This window comes from Nymphaea colorata, chromosome 9 (genome assembly GCF_008831285.2).
Source record: "Nymphaea colorata isolate Beijing-Zhang1983 chromosome 9, ASM883128v2, whole genome shotgun sequence".
NCBI classification, from domain to species: Eukaryota; Viridiplantae; Streptophyta; class Magnoliopsida; order Nymphaeales; family Nymphaeaceae; genus Nymphaea; species Nymphaea colorata.
Genome location: NC_045146.1, coordinates 11,349,085 through 11,369,857, shown reverse-complemented (window position 1 = coordinate 11,369,857; position 20,773 = coordinate 11,349,085). Strand labels below are relative to the sequence as shown.

The 20,773-nt window shown below is 34.5% G+C and overlaps 1 protein-coding gene across 6 annotated transcripts in view; it reads left to right on the top strand.

Moving 5' to 3' along the window:
• LOC116261273 (heavy metal-associated isoprenylated plant protein 5-like) overlaps positions 1 to 20,773 on the top strand; it is a 111,153-nt gene that overhangs the window by 29,859 nt on the left and 60,521 nt on the right. For 2 of the 6 annotated variants that reach the window (XM_050079437.1, XM_050079441.1), the window contains 2 exons: positions 934 to 1,087; positions 1,326 to 1,669. In XM_050079437.1, coding sequence (XP_049935394.1) covers positions 934 to 1,080 — 147 coding nt within the window. In that variant the 3' untranslated portion in view covers positions 1,081 to 1,087; positions 1,326 to 1,669. Of the gene's footprint in view, positions 1 to 933; positions 1,088 to 1,325; positions 1,670 to 2,640; positions 2,718 to 20,773 lie in introns of those variants that run through there. The other 4 variants (XM_050079440.1, XM_050079439.1, XR_007574186.1 and 1 more) reach the window with 3 other exon arrangements.

Sequence of the window (20,773 nt, the reverse complement as noted above, 5' to 3'; positions counted from 1 at the left end):
ATTGTTTTCTTGTTAGCAATGGTAGAATGTTGTAAGGGAAACTAATGTCTCTAATTCCCTTTTCATGTTGATTTTTGAGAAGCAAAAAAGGTAACCTTCACTGATTTGATGATCACTTCGACAGAAAGTAGTCTTTATGGATTTCATTATTAATATTGGGAAAACTTTAGGGTGTTTTTCGCAATATTGAAAAAAAATGGTATAATTTGAAAAATCTCCACTCAGTATCAGAAAGTTGGAGTCAAAGGCTCATTTGGCCAATCCCTGACGTCCTTTTATTGCAGTCCTCCTTCAATCATGGAAAGAGTGGGATGTGATACAAGAAAAGAAGTGTCCACATTCTGATGCCTACAATACTTCTGATGAAGCTTGTAGTTTCAACGTCCATGTAAATGTTGCCATGTGCCTCATCAAAGTCCAAGTCCTAGCCCATCAAACGTTGCATTTTTTATCCAGGAATTCTCATCCGCCGCTGGCCCATCAAACGTTGCATTTTTCATCCAGGAATTCTCATCGGCGGCTTGCCCAACAAACATTGGATTTCTTTATCCGGGAATTCTCATCCGTCGCTTGCCATCAAACATTGGATTTTTTTATCCAGGAACTCTCATCCTCCCAAAGCAAACATTAAGCCAAATAGAAAAAGGGCATCATGCTCCTCCTTCCACCAATTCCACCATCAAAATTCTGGAAATATCATTCCAAAATTTGGTCTCGGGGAGCAAATCCTTATATTCCTAGATAGCTTCTCTCTCCATTCTCCGTCTTGTTGGATGGATTTTTAATCTTTGGGGATCTTTCAATGTAACGTTTGACAGAAATGGCAATTTTGCCATGAAAAAAAAACTTCTCGTGGATAAATTTATCTTCTTTGGATGGCATGGCAAAAAAAAACTTCTCGTGGATAAATTTATCTTTTTTGGATGGCTGCAGCCTGCAGGAAGGAGGTCGGAGACTCGGAAGAAAAGAGGAAGGAGGTCGGAGACTCGGAAGAAAAGAGGAAGGAGGTCGGAGACTCGGAAGAAAAGAGGAGAGAGTCAGAACTCGCAGCACGGCAGCAGCGGGTTCGATGTTGGTTGATCGACAGGTAGCGGATCATTCACATATGTGCTTCAATTTTGCTTGTTAGATTGTTTCTTTGCAGTTTGCCCCAAAACAATTTCCTCGCCATGAAGTTCTTTTTTTCTTTTTTTTTTTTTTTGAAGAATTTTAGTGCTTCTTTTCTTTCTTGGTCGTCAATGTTAACCCTTAAATCTTCTTCTTGTCACAACCCTCTTTATCACGAGGGATGCAATGCCCAAGCCTAATCTCTGTCTCCCTCGTAGAAGGGCCAAGATGGTCTCTGAACCTGCCATCAACAGCTTTGAGGTCGAGACCGGTGGTTTTATCAGCATCTTCTTCCTCTGCTTTTGTCATGGTGCCGGGCCATTCCTAGTTACCGTGTAAGATCATCGAGTCAATGACTAAATAGGAGGAGAAAAATGTTGTTTACTGAAGCCGTGGGACGATGAAGGCCTCACTGCTAGATTCTGTTCATATTCTAATGATTTCTCCTGCGCAGCAGCACAGGCATTTATTCATTGCAGTACAGCTACAGTTTTTTTTGTTGTGAGGTCTGAACCCAAGGGTTTTCGCCCTTGCGATCGTGGAAGGATGCTTTTTTTTGTTGGTCTTGAATCTTGATCCCTCTGTCGATCGTGGAATGGAGAAGTTTGTGGGTGCTGAGAGAGCGGTCTGACCCCAAGGGGCTTTTCACCCTTGCGATCGTGGAAGGATGCTTTTTTTTTTTTAATCTTGAATCTTGATCCCTCTATCGATCGAGATGGAAAAGTTTGTGGGTGCTGAGAGAGCGGTCTGACCTTTTTCGCCCTTGCGATCGTGGAAGGATGCTTTTCTTGTTGATCTTGAATTCGCGTTGCCGTAGAAGGATTCTTTTTTGACGTTACTTCGTGAATTCTTGAAGTTTATCAGCGATTCCAAGTTCCAACCGGGGGATCGAATACAAGCGCTTCCGAGGTATTGGGTTTTGTGATCTGTTTCTACATAAAAACGGAGAGAGAGAGAGAGAGAAAGGGGGTGTTTTCTAGTTTTGAATTGTCTTTTGGACTACCAAACACAACCTCACAACTTTCATGTCATGGATTTTACAATGGAAAAAAAATTCAGTGGACTTTTCACCATGAAAGTTTCATTTTGCATCCACCTATATGGTTGAATTTTTAAATGAGGACTTGAACAACAAGTGATGCACATGAGTAAAATTTGTATTATATAGATGCAGTTTACATGGTTTCGATATATATTTACTCAAGCATTGAGATGCCAAAATCCAACATGCAATAAAGAGCCTAAAGGCAAGATTCATAACCTTAAGGAAATGATATATGATCTATGCTAAATTGAGTGAAACATGTTATTATACTGTTCATCATGCTTGCTTTAGCATTGGGCTATTCCATCAGATGTCATATTAACTCCAACTCCAGCGAAAAAAACTCACTTTTAAGAGTGGAAGGGATAATGTCGTTTCATTAGCCAGACCTAATTCTTTTTATATGCTCCAACTTATTATAAATGACAAGTATGCACTATGAAAAGTTTCCACTAGGTTTTCATCTTCACTTTTACTATTTTTTGCAGATTTTTTCTCCATATATTCAAGAATTTAACAGTGAATGTCACATGCCGCAACCCCCAAACAACTTTTGCATGAAGGTGTAAGTGCTTCTTTTGTACAATAGAATTATTTTGTAGATCATGTTTTAATATATAGTTCATGATCAAATTGGAAATTTCAAAATCCAAGCAGTTGAGAGTATATCCATCAGGTAATTGTGTTGGTTGAGTACTTCTAACTCACTTTTATCACTCCTTAGAGCACGACCATCAGATGAACTGAAGCATTTCTTCCATGCTTACATTGAGCATCTTCTGTGAAAATATTATTTCAATAGAATGTTTTTGTTTATGTCTGCGATAAGCATATTGACATGTTTTGTCTTTGTGTTTGGATCTTGAGCTTCAGATTTATCTACTGTTAAATATTAGACATTGCAATAGAATCCTCCCATGGGTTTTGAAAGCTGTACTACTTAGAAGCTGTTAGAGGGTGGGCGGATGATCATCTTCTAATTTTCATCCTTTGCTTCTAAATTGTTTTTTTAATTCTTGTGGACATAATTCAGAACACTACATGAGAACTTGGGGGCATATAAGAATAAGAGGTTCATTTCTCAAAATCCACACTCAAAATCCAATCCAACTTCTAAGATTGTGTAAGATTAGACTCCAAACTGGAGCTTTGGTCTAAATCCCGCATGCAACATCCCAGACCAAATCAGTGCTGACCTCTGATCAAAACCTTAAGATTGAATCCCTAATTCAACACCCCATACTGGATCAAATCAGACCTCTTATTTATTTCCTAGATCCAAATCCTAAATCTAACATCATAGAACAGATTCAAATCCCTTATGAATCTTTGAAATTATTTCCAGTATTTTACTTTGCCTATATAATTCTTCGAAACCACTCTCTAGTTTTTCCAAAATTTTGTAAATTGACTTCAAATCCTTATGGTTGATTTCATTTGAATTTTCTCATTGTCTTGTGAGATCCTCAAAATTTTTGGATTTGATTTGTACTTTTCTTAGATCTTTTTTAAATTCTCAAGTTTCTAAATGTACCTTTCAACTTTCGAGTTTCTAAATTCCATTGGTTTGTATGAATTTTTACAATGATTTTAAACATTGTCTAGCATGGGGGTTAATATTTTAAAATTCACATCCACATTCAAAACATGCATTCAACATCATAGACCATATTGAAATCCCAAATCCAATATCATAGAGCGGATCAGATGAGACCTCTGATCCATATCATAGATGAGATCTTGAAATATTTTGGATGTGACTCATACCTTTCTTAAATCTTTGTTAAATTCTCAAGTTTATCAATGCACATCTCAACTTTCAATTTTGTAAATTCAATTGGTTTGTATGAATCTTCAAAAGGATTTTAAACACGCTCTAGACTGGGGATTTATATTTTAAAATTCACAGCCACATGCAACATATGCATTTGACATCCTTGACTGGATAAGCTGAATCCTCTATTCTACCTGCTTGTTCAAAATTTTGAATCCAACATCCTAAACTGGATTAGTTGAGACCTCTGATCCTGACCTTTGGTCGAAATACCAAATCCAACATCATAGAGCGGATCAGATGAGACCTCTGATCCATATCATAGATGAAATCTTGAAATATTTTTGATGTGAATCATACTTTTATTAAATCTTTGTTAAATTCTCAAGTTTATCAATGCACCTCTCAACTTTCGATTTTGTAAATTCCATTGGTTTCTATGAATTTTCAAAATGATTTTAATCATGGTCTTGACTGAGGATTTATATTTTAAAATTTTCAGCCGCATGCAAAATATGCATTCGACATTATTCTATATGCTTGTTCAAAATCTTGAATCCAACATCTTAAACCGGATCGGATGAGACCTCTCATCCTGACCTTAGGTCAAAATAACAAATCCAACATCATAGACCGGATCAGATGAGACCTCTGATCCGTATCATAGATGAAATCTTGAAATATTTTGGATGTGAATCATACTTTTCTTAAATCTTTGTTAAATTCTCAAGTTTATCAATGCTCCTCTCAACTTTCGATTTTGTAAATTCCATTGGTTTCTATGAATTTTCAAAATGATTTTAAACATGGTCTAGACTGAGGATTTATATTTTAAAATTCACAGCCACATTCAAAATATGCATTCGACATCCTAGACTTGATAACTTGAGGTCTCCTTTCTATCTGCTTGTTCAAAATCTTGAATCCAACATCCTAAATCGGATTAGATGAGACTTCTGATCCTGACCTTAGGTCGAAAAACCAAATCCAACATCATAGGCTGGATCAGATGAGACCTCTGATCCATATCTTAGATGAGATCTTGAAATATTTTGGATGTGTCTCATACTTTTCTTAAATTTTTGTTAAATTCTCAAGTTTATCAATGCACCTCTCCACTTTCGATTTTGTAAATTCCTTTGGTTTGTATGGATTTAATTGACTGGGGATTTATATTTTAAAATTCACAGCCACATTCTAAATATGCATTCGACATCGTAGACTAGATATGTTGAGTCCTCCTTTCTATCTTCTTGTTCAAAATCTTGAATCCAACATCCTTGACCGGATTAGATGAGACCTCTGATCCTAACCTTAGGTGGAAATCCGAAATTCAACATCATAGACCGAATCAGATGAGACCTCTGATCCATATCGTAGATGAAATCTTGAAATATTTTGGATGTGTCTCATACTTTTCTTAAACCTTTGTTAAATTCTCAAGTTTGTCAATGCACCTCTCAACTTTCGATTTTTTAAATTCCATTGGTTTGTTGGAATTTTTCAAATGATTTTTAAACATGTCTAGACTGGGGATTTATATTTTTAAATTCACAGGCACATTCAAAATATTCGTTCGACATCCTTGACTGGATAAGTTGAGACCTCCTTTCTATCTGCTTGTTCAAAATTTTGAATCCAACATCCTAAACCGGATTAGATGAGACCTCTGATCCTGACCTTTGGTCGAAATACCAAATCCAACATCATAGAGCGGATCAGATGAGACCTCTGATCCATATCATAGATGAAATCTTGAAATATTTTTGATGTGTCTCATACTTTTCTTAAATCATTGTTAAATTTTCAAGTTTGTCAATGCACCTCTCAACTTTCGATTTTGTAAATTCCATTGGTTTGTAGGAATTTTTCAAATGATATTTAGACATGTCTAGACTGGGGATTTATATTTTTAAATTCACAGGCACATTCAAAATATGCGTACGACATCCTTGACTGGATAAGTTGAGGCCTCCTTTCTATCTGCTTGTTCAAAATTTTGAATCCAACATCCTAAACTGGATTAGATGAGACCTCTGATCCTAACCTTAGGTCGAAATCCCAAATTCAACATCATAGACCGGATCAAATGAGACCTCTGATCCGTATCATAGTTGAGATCTTGAAATATTTTGGACGTGTTTAGTACTTTTCTTAAATCTTTGTTAAATTGTCAAGTTTATCAATGCACCTCTCAACTTTCAATTTTGTAAATTCCATTGGTTTGTATGAATTTTCAAAATGATTTTAAACATGGTATGGACTGGGGATTTATATTTTAAAATTTTCAACCGCATGCAAAATATGCATTCGACATCCTTGACTGGATAAGTTGAATCCTCTATTCTATATGCTTGTTCAAAATATTGAATCCAACATCCTAAACCGGATCGGATGAGACCTCTGATCCTGACCTTAGGACGGAATAACAAATCCAACATCATAGACCAGATCAGATGAGACCTCTGATCCATATCATAGATGAGATCTTGAAATATTTTGGATGTGAATCATACTTTTCTTAAATCTTTGTTAAATTCTCAAGTTTATCAATGCACCTCTCAACTTTCGATATTGTAAATTCCATTGGTTTGTATGAATTTTCAAAATGATTTTAAACATGTTCTAGACTGAGGATTTATATTTTGAAATTCACAGCCACATTCAAAATATGCATTCGACATCCTAGACTTGATAAGTTGAGGCCTCCTTTCTATCTGCTTGTTCAAAATCTTGAATCCAACATCTTGAACCGGATTAGATGAGACTTCTGATCCTGACCTTAGGTCGAAAAACCAAATCCAACATCATAGGCTGGATCAGATGAGTCCTCTGATCCATATCTTAGATATGATCTTGAAATATTTTGGATTTGTCTCATACTTTTCTTAAATTTTTGTTAAAAAGTTTATCAATGCATCTCTCAACTTTCGATTTTGTAAATTCCTTTGGTTTGTATAGATTTTCTGGACTGCGGATTTATATTTTAAAATTCACAGCCACATTCTAAATATGCATTCGACATCGTAGACTAGATATGTTGAGTCCTTCTTTCTATCTTCTTGTTCAAAATCTTGAGTCCAACGTCCTTGACCGGATTAGATGAGACCTCTGATCCTAACATTAGGTGGAAATCCGAAATTCAACATCATAGACCGAATCAGATGAGACCTCTGATCCATATCGTAGATGAAATCTTGAAATATTTTGGATGTGTCTCATACTTTTCTTAAACCTTTGTTAAATTCTCAAGTTTGTCAATGCACCTCTCAACTTTCGATTTTTTAAATTCCATTGGTTTGTTGGAATTTTTCAAATGATTTTTAAACATGTCTAGACTGGGGATTTATATTTTTAAATTCACAGGCACATTCAAAATATTCGTTCGACATCCTTGACTGGATAAGTTGAGACCTCCTTTCTATCTGCTTGTTCAAAATTTTGAATCCAACATCCTAAACCGGATTAGATGAGACCTTTGATCCTGACCTTTGGTCGAAATACCAAATCCAACATCATAGAGCGGATCAGATGAGACCTCTGATCCATATCATAGATGAAATCTTGAAATATTTTTGATGTGTCTCATACTTTTCTTAAATCATTGTTAAATTTTCAAGTTTGTCAATGCACCTCTCAACTTTCGATTTTGTAAATTCCATTGGTTTTTTGGAATTTTTCAAATGATTTTTAAACATGTCTAGACTGGGGATTTGTATTTTTAAATTCACAGGCACATTCAAAATATGCGTTCGACATCCTTGACTGGATAAGTTGAGGCCTCCTTTCTATCTGCTTATTCAAAATTTTGAATCCAACATCCTAAACTGGATTAGATGAGGCCTCTAATCCTAACCTTAGGTCGAAATCCCAAATTCAACATCATAGACCGGATCAAATGAGACCTTTGATGCGTATCATAGATGAGATCTTGAAATATTTTGGACGTGTTTAATACTTTTCTTAAATCTTTGTTAAATTGTCAAGTTTCTCAATGCACCTCTCAACTTTCAATTTTGTAAATTCCCTTGGTTTGTATGAATTTTCAAAATGATTTTAAACATGGTCTAGACTGGGGATTTATATTTTAAAATTCTCAGCCGCATGCAAAATATGCGTTCGACATCCTTCACTGGATAAGTTGAATCCTCTATTCTATATGCTTGTTCAAAATATTGAATCCAACATCCTAAACCGGATTGGATGAGACCTCTGATCCTGACCTTAGGACAAAATAACAAATCCAACATCATAGACCGGATCAGACCGGATCAGATGAGACCTCTGATCCATATCATAGATGAGATCTTGAAATATTTTTGATGTGAATCATACTTTTCTTAAATCTTTGTTAAATTCTCATGTTTATCAATGCACCTCTCAACTTTCGATTTTGTAAATTCCATTGGTTTGTATGAATTTTCAAAATGATTTTAAACATGGTCTAGACTGAGGATTTATATTTTAAAATTCACAGCCACATTCAAAATATGCATTCGACATCCTAGACTTGATAAGTTGAGGCCTGCTTTCTATCTGCTTGTTCAAAATCTCGAATCCAACATCCTAAACCGGATTAGATGAGACTTCTGATCCGGACCTTAGGTCGAAAAACCAAATCCAACACCATAGGCTGGATCAGATGAGACCTCTGATCCATATCTTAGATATGATCTTGAAATATTTTGGATTTATCTCATACTTTTCTTAAATTTTTGTTAAATTCTCAAGTTTATCAATGCACCTCTCAACTTTCGATTTTGTAAATTCCTTTGGTTTGTATGGATTTTCTGGACTGGGGATTTATATTTTAAAATTCACAGCCACATTCTAAATATGCATTCGACATCGTAGACTAGATATGTTGAGTCCTCCTTTCTATCTTCTTGTTCAAAATCTTGAATCCAACATCCTTGACCGGATTAGATGAGACCTCTGATCCTAACCTTAGGTGGAAATCCGAAATTCAACATCATAGACCGAATCAGATGAGACCTCTGATCCATATCGTAGATGAAATCTTGAAATATTTTGGATGTGTCTCATACTTTGCTTAAACCTTTGTTAAATTCTCAAGTTTGTCAATGCATCTCTCAACTTTCGATTTTGTAAATTCCATTGGTTTGTTGGAATTTTTCAAATGGTTTTTAAACATGTCTAGACTGGGGATTTATATTTTTAAATTCACAGGCACATTCAAAATATTCGTTCGACATCCTTGACTGGATAAGTTGAGACCTCCTTTCTATCTGCTTGTTCAAAATTTTGAATCCAACATCCTAAACCGGATTAGATGAGACCTCTGATCCTGACCTTTGGTCGAAATACCAAATCCAACATCATAGAGCGGATCAGATGAGACCTCTGATCCATATCATAGATGAAATCTTGAAATATTTTTGATGTGTCTCATACTTTTCTTAAATCATTGTTAAATTTTCAAGTTTGTCAATGCACCTCTCAACTTTCGATTTTGTAAATTCCATTGGTTTGTAGGAATTTTTCAAATGATTTTTAGACATGTCTAGACTGGGGATTTATATTTTTAAATTCACAGGCACATTCAAAATATGCGTACGACATCCTTGACTGGATAAGTTGAGGCCTCCTTTCTATCTGCTTGTTCAAAATTTTGAATCCAACATCCTAAACTGGATTAGATGAGACCTCTGATCCTAACTTTAGGTCGAAATCCCAAATTCAACATCATAGACCGGATCAAATGAGACCTCTGATCCGTATCATAGTTGAGATCTTGAAATATTTTGGACGTGTTTAGTACTTTTCTTAAATCTTTGTTAAATTGTCAAGTTTATCAATGCACCTCTCAACTTTCAATTTTGTAAATTCCATTGGTTTGTATGAATTTTCAAAATGATTTTAAACATGGTATGGACTGGGGATTTATATTTTAAAATTTTCAACCGCATGCAAAATATGCATTCGACATCCTTGACTGGATAAGTTGAATCCTCTATTCTATATGCTTGTTCAAAATATTGAATCCAACATCCTAAACCGGATCGGATGAGACCTCTGATCCTGACCTTAGGACGGAATAACAAATCCAACATCATAGACCAGATCAGATGAGACCTCTGATCCATATCATAGATGAGATCTTGAAATATTTTGGATGTGAATCATACTTTTCTTAAATCTTTGTTAAATTCTCAAGTTTATCAATGCACCTCTCAACTTTCGATTTTGTAAATTCCATTGATTTGTATGAATTTTCAAAATGATTTTAAACATGTTCTAGACTGAGGATTTATATTTTGAAATTCACAGCCACATTCAAAATATGCATTCGACATCCTAGACTTGATAAGTTGAGGCCTCCTTTCTATCTGCTTGTTCAAAATCTTGAATCCAACATCTTGAACCGGATTAGATGAGACTTCTGATCCTGACCTTAGGTCGAAAAACCAAATCCAACATCATAGGCTGGATCAGATGAGTCCTCTGATCCATATCTTAGATATGATCTTGAAATATTTTGGATTTGTCTCATACTTTTCTTAAATTTTTGTTAAAAAGTTTATCAATGCATCTCTCAACTTTCGATTTTGTAAATTCCTTTGGTTTGTATAGATTTTCTGGACTGCGGATTTATATTTTAAAATTCACAGCCACATTCTAAATATGCATTCGACATCGTAGACTAGATATGTTGAGTCCTTCTTTCTATCTTCTTGTTCAAAATCTTGAGTCCAACGTCCTTGACCGGATTAGATGAGACCTCTGATCCTAACATTAGGTGGAAATCCGAAATTCAACATCATAGACCGAATCAGATGAGACCTCTGATCCATATCGTAGATGAAATCTTGAAATATTTTGGATGTGTCTCATACTTTTCTTAAACCTTTGTTAAATTCTCAAGTTTGTCAATGCACCTCTCAACTTTCGATTTTTTAAATTCCATTGGTTTGTTGGAATTTTTCAAATGGTTTTTAAACATGTCTAGACTGGGGATTTATATTTTTAAATTCACAGGCACATTCAAAATATTCGTTCGACATCCTTGACTGGATAAGTTGAGACCTCCTTTCTATCTGCTTGTTCAAAATTTTGAATCCAACATCCTAAACCGGATTAGATGAGACCTTTGATCCTGACCTTTGGTCGAAATACCAAATCCAACATCATAGAGCGGATCAGATGAGACCTCTGATCCATATCATAGATGAAATCTTGAAATATTTTTGATGTGTCTCATACTTTTCTTAAATCATTGTTAAATTTTCAAGTTTGTCAATGCACCTCTCAACTTTCGATTTTGTAAATTCCATTGGTTTTTTGGAATTTTTCAAATGATTTTTAAACATGTCTAGACTGGGGATTTGTATTTTTAAATTCACAGGCACATTCAAAATATGCGTTCGACATCCTTGACTGGATAAGTTGAGGCCTCCTTTCTATCTGCTTGTTCAAAATTTTGAATCCAACATCCTAAACTGGATTAGATGAGGCCTCTAATCCTAACCTTAGGTCGAAATCCCAAATTCAACATCATAGACCGGATCAAATGAGACCTTTGATGCGTATCATAGATGAGATCTTGAAATATTTTGGACGTGTTTAATACTTTTCTTAAATCTTTGTTAAATTGTCAAGTTTCTCAATGCACCTCTCAACTTTCAATTTTGTAAATTCCATTGGTTTGTATGAATTTTCAAAATGATTTTAAACATGGTCTAGACTGGGGATTTATATTTTAAAATTCTCAGCCGCATGCAAAATATGCGTTCGACATCCTTCACTGGATAAGTTGAATCCTCTATTCTATATGCTTGTTCAAAATATTGAATCCAACATCCTAAACCGGATTGGATGAGACCTCTGATCCTGACCTTAGGACAAAATAACAAATCCAACATCATAGACCGGATCAGATGAGACCTCTGATCCATATCATAGATGAGATCTTGAAATATTTTTGATGTGAATCATACTTTTCTTAAATCTTTGTTAAATTCTCATGTTTATCAATGCACCTCTCAACTTTCGATTTTGTAAATTCCATTGGTTTGTATGAATTTTCAAAATGATTTTAAACATGGTCTAGACTGAGGATTTATATTTTAAAATTCACAGCCACATTCAAAATATGCATTCGACATCCTAGACTTGATAAGTTGAGGCCTGCTTTCTATCTGCTTGTTCAAAATCTTGAATCCAACATCCTAAACCGGATTAGATGAGACTTCTGATCCGGACCTTAGGTCGAAAAACCAAATCCAACATCATAGGCTGGATCAGATGAGACCTCTGATCCATATCTTAGATATGATCTTGAAATATTTTGGATTTATCTCATACTTTTCTTAAATTTTTGTTAAATTCTCAAGTTTATCAATGCACCTCTCAACTTTCGATTTTGTAAATTCCTTTGGTTTGTATGGATTTTCTGGACTGGGGATTTATATTTTAAAATTCACAGCCACATTCTAAATATGCATTCGACATCGTAGACTTGATACGTTGAGTCCTCCTTTCTATCTTCTTGTTCAAAATCTTGAATCCAACATCCTTGACCGGATTAGATGAGACCTCTGATCCTAACCTTAGGTGGAAATCCGAAATTCAACATCATAGACCGAATCAGATGAGACCTCTGATCCATATCGTAGATGAAATCTTGAAATATTTTGGATGTGTCTCATACTTTGCTTAAACCTTTGTTAAATTCTCAAGTTTGTCAATGCATCTCTCAACTTTCGATTTTGTAAATTCCATTGGTTTGTTGGAATTTTTCAAATGGTTTTTAAACATGTCTAGACTGGGGACATTCAAAATATTCGTTCGACATCCTTGACTGGATAAGTTGAGACCTCCTTTCTATCTGCTTGTTCAAAATTTTGAATCCAACATCCTAAACCGGATTAGATGAGACCTCTGATCCTGACCTTTGGTCGAAATACCAAATCCAACATCATAGAGCGGATCAGATGAGACCTCTGATCCATATCATAGATGAAATCTTGAAATATTTTTGATGTGTCTCATACTTTTCTTAAATCATTGTTAAATTTTCAAGTTTGTCAATGCACCTCTCAACTTTCGATTTTGTAAATTCCATTGGTTTGTAGGAATTTTTCAAATGATTTTTAGACATGTCTAGACTGGGGATTTATATTTTTAAATTCACAGGCACATTCAAAATATGCGTACGACATCCTTGACTGGATAAGTTGAGGCCTCCTTTCTATCTGCTTGTTCAAAATTTTGAATCCAACATCCTAAACTGGATTAGATGAGACCTCTGATCCTAACCTTAGGTCGAAATCCCAAATTCAACATCATAGACCGGATCAAATGAGACCTCTGATCCGTATCATAGTTGAGATCTTGAAATATTTTGGACGTGTTTAGTACTTTTCTTAAATCTTTGTTAAATTGTCAAGTTTATCAATGCACCTCTCAACTTTCAATTTTGTAAATTCCATTGGTTTGTATGAATTTTCAAAATGATTTTAAACATGGTCTGGACTGGGGATTTATATTTTAAAATTTTCAACCGCATGCAAAATATGCATTCGACATCCTTGACTGGATAAGTTGAATTCTCTATTGTATCTGCTTGTTCAAAATCTTGAATCCAACATCCTAAACCGGATCGGATGAGACCTCTGATCCTGACCTTAGGACAAAATAACAAATCCAACATCATAGACCAGATCAGATGAGACCTCTGATCCATATCATAGATGAGATCTTGAAATATTTTGGATGTGAATCATACTTTTCTTAAATCTTTGTTAAATTCTCAAGTTTATCAATGCACCTCTCAACTTTCGATTTTGTAAATTCCATTGGTTTGTATGAATTTTCAAAATGATTTTAAACATGTTCTAGACTGAGGATTTATATTTTGAAATTCACAGCCACATTCAAAATATGCATTCGACATCCTAGACTTGATAAGTTGAGGCCTCCTTTCTATCTGCTTGTTCAAAATCTTGAATCCAACATCTTGAACCGGATTAGATGAGACTTCTGATCCTGACCTTAGGTCGAAAAACCAAATCCAACATCATAGGCTGGATCAGATGAGTCCTCTGATCCATATCTTAGATATGATCTTGAAATATTTTGGATTTGTCTCATACTTTTCTTAAATTTTTGTTAAAAAGTTTATCAATGCATCTCTCAACTTTCGATTTTGTAAATTCCTTTGGTTTGTATAGATTTTCTGGACTGCGGATTTATATTTTAAAATTCACAGCCACATTCTAAATATGCATTCGACATCGTAGACTAGATATGTTGAGTCCTTCTTTCTATCTTCTTGTTCAAAATCTTGAGTCCAACATCCTTGACCGGATTAGATGAGACCTCTGATCCTAACATTAGGTGGAAATCCGAAATTCAACATCATAGACCGAATCAGATGAGACCTCTGATCCATATCGTAGATGAAATCTTGAAATATTTTGGATGTGTCTCATACTTTTCTTAAACCTTTGTTAAATTCTCAAGTTTGTCAATGCACCTCTCAACTTTCGATTTTTTAAATTCCATTGGTTCTTTGGAATTTTTCAAATGATTTTTAAACATGTCTAGACTGGGGATTTATATTTTTAAATTCACAGGCACATTCAAAATATTCGTTCGACATCCTTGACTGGATAAGTTGAGACCTCCTTTCTATCTGCTTGTTCAAAATTTTGAATCCAACATCCTAAATCGGATTAGATGAGACCTCTGATCCTGACCTTTGGTCGAAATACCAAATCCAACATCATAGAGCGGATCAGATGAGACCTTTGATCCATATCATAGATGAAATCTTGAAATATTTTTGATGTGTCTCATACTTTTCTTAAATCATTGTTAAATTTTCAAGTTTGTCAATGCACCTCTCAACTTTCGATTTTGTAAATTCCATTGGTTTTTTGGAATTTTTCAAATGATTTTTAAACATGTCTAGACTGGGGATTTGTATTTTTAAATTCACAGGCACATTCAAAATATGCGTACGACATCCTTGACTGGATAAGTTGAGGCCTCCTTTCTATCTGCTTGTTCAAAATTTTGAATCCAACATCCTAAACTGGATTAGATGAGGCCTCTAATCCTAACCTTAGGTCGAAATCCCAAATTCAACATCATAGACCGGATCAAATGAGACCTTTGATGCGTATCATAGATGAGATCTTGAAATATTTTGGACGTGTTTAATACTTTTCTTAAATCTTTGTTAAATTGTCAAGTTTCTCAATGCACCTCTCAACTTTCAATTTTGTAAATTCCATTGGTTTGTATGAATTTTCAAAATGATTTTAAACATGGTCTAGACTTGGGATTTATATTTTAAAATTCTCAGCCGCATGCAAAATATGCGTTCGACATCCTTCACTGGATAAGTTGAATCCTCTATTCTATATGCTTGTTCAAAATATTGAATCCAACATCCTAAACCGGATTGGATGAGACCTCTGATCCTGACCTTAGGAAAAAATAACAAATCCAACATCATAGACCGGATCAGATGAGACCTCTGATCCATATCATAGATGAGATCTTGAAATATTTTTGATGTGAATTATACTTTTCTTAAATCTTTGTTAAATTCTCAAGTTTATCAATGCACCTCTCAACTTTCGATTTTGTAAATTCCATTGGTTTGTATGAATTTTCAAAATGATTTTAAACATGGTCTAGACTGAGGATTTATATTTTAAAATTCACAGCCACATTCAAAATATGCATTCGACATCCTAGACTTGATAAGTTGAGGCCTGCTTTCTATCTGCTTGTTCAAAATCTTGAATCCAACATCCTAAACCGGATTAGATGAGACTTCTGATCCGGACCTTAGGTCGAAAAACCAAATCCAACATCATAGGCTGGATCAGATGAGACCTCTGATCCATATCTTAGATATGATCTTGAAATATTTTGGATTTATCTCATACTTTTCTTAAATTTTTGTTAAATTCTCAAGTTTATCAATGCTCCTCTCAACTTTCGATTTTGTAAATTCCTTTGGTTTGTATGGATTTTCTGGACTGGGGATTTATATTTTAAAATTCACAGCCACATTCTAAATATGCATTTGACATCGTAGACTTGATATGTTGAGTCCTCCTTTCTATCTTCTTGTTCAAAATCTTGAATCCAACATCCTTGACCGGATTAGATGAGACCTCTGATCCTAACCTTAGGTGGAAATCCGAAATTCAACATCATAGACCGAATCAGATGAGACCTCTGATCCATATCGTAGATGAAATCTTGAAATATTTTGGATGTGTCTCATACTTTGCTTAAACCTTTGTTAAATTCTCAAGTTTGTCAATGCATCTCTCAACTTTCGATTTTGTAAATTCCATTGGTTTGTTGGAATTTTTCAAATGGTTTTTAAACATGTCTAGACTGGGGATTTATATTTTTAAATTCACAGGCACATTCAAAATATTCGTTCGACATCCTTGACTGGATAAGTTGAGACCTCCTTTCTATCTGCTTGTTCAAAATTTTGAATCCAACATCCTAAACCGGATTAGATGAGACCTCTGATCCTGACCTTTGGTCGAAATACCAAATCCAACATCATAGAGCGGATCAGATGAGACCTCTGATCCATATCATAGATGAAATCTTGAAATATTTTTGATGTGTCTCATACTTTTCTTAAATCATTGTTAAATTTTCAAGTTTGTCAATGCACCTCTCAACTTTCGATTTTGTAAATTCCATTGGTTTGTAGGAATTTTTCAAATGATTTTTAGACATGTCTAGACTGGGGATTTATATTTTTAAATTCACAGGCACATTCAAAATATGCGTACGACATCCTTGACTGGATAAGTTGAGGCCTCCTTTCTATCTGCTTGTTCAAAATTTTGAATCCGACATCCTAAACTGGATTAGATGAGACCTCTGATCCTAACCTTAGGTCGAAATCCCAAATTCAACATCATAGACCGGATCAAATGAGACCTTTGATCCGTATCATAGTTGAGATCTTGAAATATTTTGGACGTGTTTAGTACTTTTCTTAAATCTTTGTTAAATTGTCAAGTTTATCAATGCACCTCTCAACTTTCAATTTTGTAAATTCCATTGGTTTGTATGAATTTTGAAAATGATTTTAAACATGGTTTGGACTGGGGATTTATATTTTAAAATTTTCAACTGCATGCAAAATATGCATTCGACATCCTTGACTGGATAAGTTGAATTCTCTATTGTATCTGCTTGTTCAAAATCTTGAATCCAACATCCTAAACCGGATTTGATGAGACCTCTGATCCTGACCTTAGGACAAAATAACAAATCCAACATCAGAGACCGGATCAGATGAGACCTCTGATCCATATCATATATGAGATCTTGAAATATTTTGGATGTGAATCATACTTTTCTTAAATCTTTGTTAAATTCTCAAGTTTATCAATGCTCTTCTCAACTTTCGATTTTGTAAATTCCATTGGTTTGTATGAATTTTCAAAATGGTTTTAAACATGTTCTAGACTGAGGATTTAAATTTTAAAATTCACAGCCACATTCAAAATATGCATTCGACATCCTAGACTTGATAAGTTGATGCCTCTTTTCTATCTGCATGTTCAAAATCTTGAATCCAACATCTTGTACCGGATTAGATGAGACTTCTGATCCTGACCTTAGATCGAAAAACCAAATCCAACATCATAGGCTGGATCAGATGAGTCCTCTGATCCATATCTTAGATATGATCTTGAAATATTTTGGATTTGTCTCATACTTTTCTTAAATTTTTATTAAAAAGTTTATCAATGCACCTCTCAACTTTCGATTTTGTAAATTCCTTTGGTTTGTATGGATTTTCTGGACTGGGGATTTATATTTTAAAATTCACAGCCACATTCTAAATATGCATTCGACATCGTAGACTAGATATGTTGAGTCCTCCTTTCTATCTTCTTGTTCAAAATCTTGAATCCAACATCCTTGACCGGATTAGAAGAGACCTCTGATCCTAACATTAGGTGGAAATCCGAAATTCAACATCATAGACCGAATCAGATGAGACCTCTGATCCATATCATAGATGAAATCTTGAAATATTTTGGATGTGTTTCATACTTTTCTTAAACCTTTGTTAAATTCTCAAGTTTGTCAATGCATCTCTCAACTTTCGATTTTGTAAATTCCATTGGTTTGTATGAATTTTCAAAATGATTTTAAACATGGTCTAGACTGGGGATTTATATTTTAAAATTTTCAACCACATGCAAAATATGCATTCGAGATCCTTGACTGGATAAGTTGAATTCTCTATTGTATCTGCTTGTTCAAAATCTTGAATCCAACATCCTAAACCGGATTGGATGAGACCTCTGATCCTGACCTTAGGACAAAATAACAAATCCAACATCAGAGACCGGATCAGATGAGACCTCTGATCCATATCATATATGAGATCTTGAAATATTTTGGATGTGAATCATACTTTTCTTAAATCTTTGTTAAATTCTCAAGTTTATCAATGCACCTCTCAACTTTCGATTTTGTAAATTCCATTGGTTTGTATGAATTTTCAAAATGATTTTAAACATGGTCTAGACTGAGGATTTATATTTTAAAATTCACAGCCACGTTCAAAATATAAATTCTCAAGTTTATCAATGCTCTTCTCAACTTTCGATTTTGTAAATTCCATTGGTTTGTTTGAATTTTCGAAATGATTTTAAACATGTTCTAGACTAAGGATTTTTATTTTAAAATTCACAGCCACATTCAAAATATGCATTCAACATCCTAGACTTGATAAGTTGAGGCCTCCTTTCTATCTGCTTGGTCAAATCTTGAATCCAACATCCTGAACCGGATTAGATGAGACTTCTGATCCCGACCTTAGGTCGAAAAACCGAATCCAACATCATAGGCTGGATCAGATGAGTCCTCTGATCCATATCTTAAATATGATCTTGAAATATTTTGGATTTGTCTCATACTTATCTTAAATTTTTGTTAAGTTCTCAAGTTTATCAATGCACCTCTCAACTAGATGAGACCTCTGATCCTAACCTTAGGTGGAAATCCGAAATTCAACATCATAGACCGAATCAGATGAAACCTCTGATCCATATCATAGATGAAATCTTGAAATATGTTGGATGTGTTTCATACTTTACTTAAACCTTTGTTAAATTCTGAAGTTTGTCAATGCAGCTCTCAACTTTCGATTTTGTAAATTCCATTGGTTTGTAGGAATTTTTCAAATGATTTTTAAACATGTCTAGACTAGGGATTTATATTTTTAAATTCACAGGCACATTCAAAATATGCGTACGACATCCTTGACTGGATAAGTTGAGGCCTCCTTTCTATCTGCTTGTTCAAAATTTTGAATCCAACATCCTAAACTGGATTAGATGAGACCTCTGATCCTAACCTTAGGTCGAAATCCCCAATTCAACCTCGTAGACCGGATCAAATGAGACCTCTGATCCGTATCATAGATGAGATCTTGAAATATTTTGGACGTGTTTAGTACTTTTCTTAAATCTTTGTTAAATTGTCAAGTTTATCAATGCACCTCTCAACTTTCAATTTTGTAAATTCCATTGGTTTGTATGAATTTTCAAAATGATTTTAAACATGGTCTGGACTGGGGATTTATATTTTAAAATTTTCAACCGCATGCAAAATATGCATTCGACATCCTTGACTGGATAAGTTGAATTCTCTATTGTATCTGCTTGTTCAAAATCTTGAATCCAACATCCTAAACCGGATTGGAAGAGACCTCTGATCCTGACCTTAGGACAAAATAACAAATCCAACATCAGAGACCGGATCAGATGAGACCTCTGATCCATATCATATATGAGATCTTGAAATATTTTGGATGTGAATCATACTTTTCTTAAATCTTTGTTAAATTCTCAAGTTTATAAATGCTCTTCTCAACTTTCGATTTTGTAAATTCCATTGGTTTGTATGAATTTTCAAAATGATTTTAAACATGTTCTAGACTGAGGATTTATATTTTGAAATTCACAGCCACATTCAAAATATGCATTCGACATCCTAGACTTGATAAGTTGAGGCCTCTTTTCTATATGCATGTTCAAAATCTTGAATCCAACATCTTGTACCGGATTAGATGAGACTTCTGATCCTGACCTTAGGTCGAAAAACCAAATCCAACATCATAGGCTGGATCAGATGAGTCCTCTGATCCATATCTTAGATATGATCTTGAAATATTTTCGATTTGTCTCATACTTTTCTTAAATTTTTGTTAAAAAGTTTATCAATGCACCTCTCAACTTTCGATTTTGTAAATTCCTTTGGTTTGTATGGATTTTCTGGACTGGGGATTTATATTTTAAAATTCACAGTCACATTCTAAATATGCATTCGACATCGTAGACTAGATATGTTGAGTCCTCCTTTCTATTTTCTTGTTCAAAATCTTGAATCCAACATCCTTGACCGGATTAGATGAGACCTCTGATCCTAACCTTAGGTGGAAATCCGAAATTCAACATCATAGACCGAATCAGATGAGACCTCTGATCCATATCGTAGATGAAATCTTGAAATATTTTGGATGTGTCTCATACTTTTCTTAAACCTTTGTTAAATTCTCAAGTTTGTCAATGCATCTCTCAACTTTCGATTTTGTAAATTCCATTGGTTTGTTGGAATTTTTCAAATGGTTTTTAAACATGTCTAGACTGGGGATTTATATTTTTAAATTCACATGCACATTCAAAATATTCGTTCGACATCCTTGACTGGATAAGTTGAGACCTCCTTTCTATCTGCTTGTTCAAAATTTTGATTCCAACATCCTAAACCGGATTAGATGAGACCTCTGATCCTGACCTTTGGTCGAAATA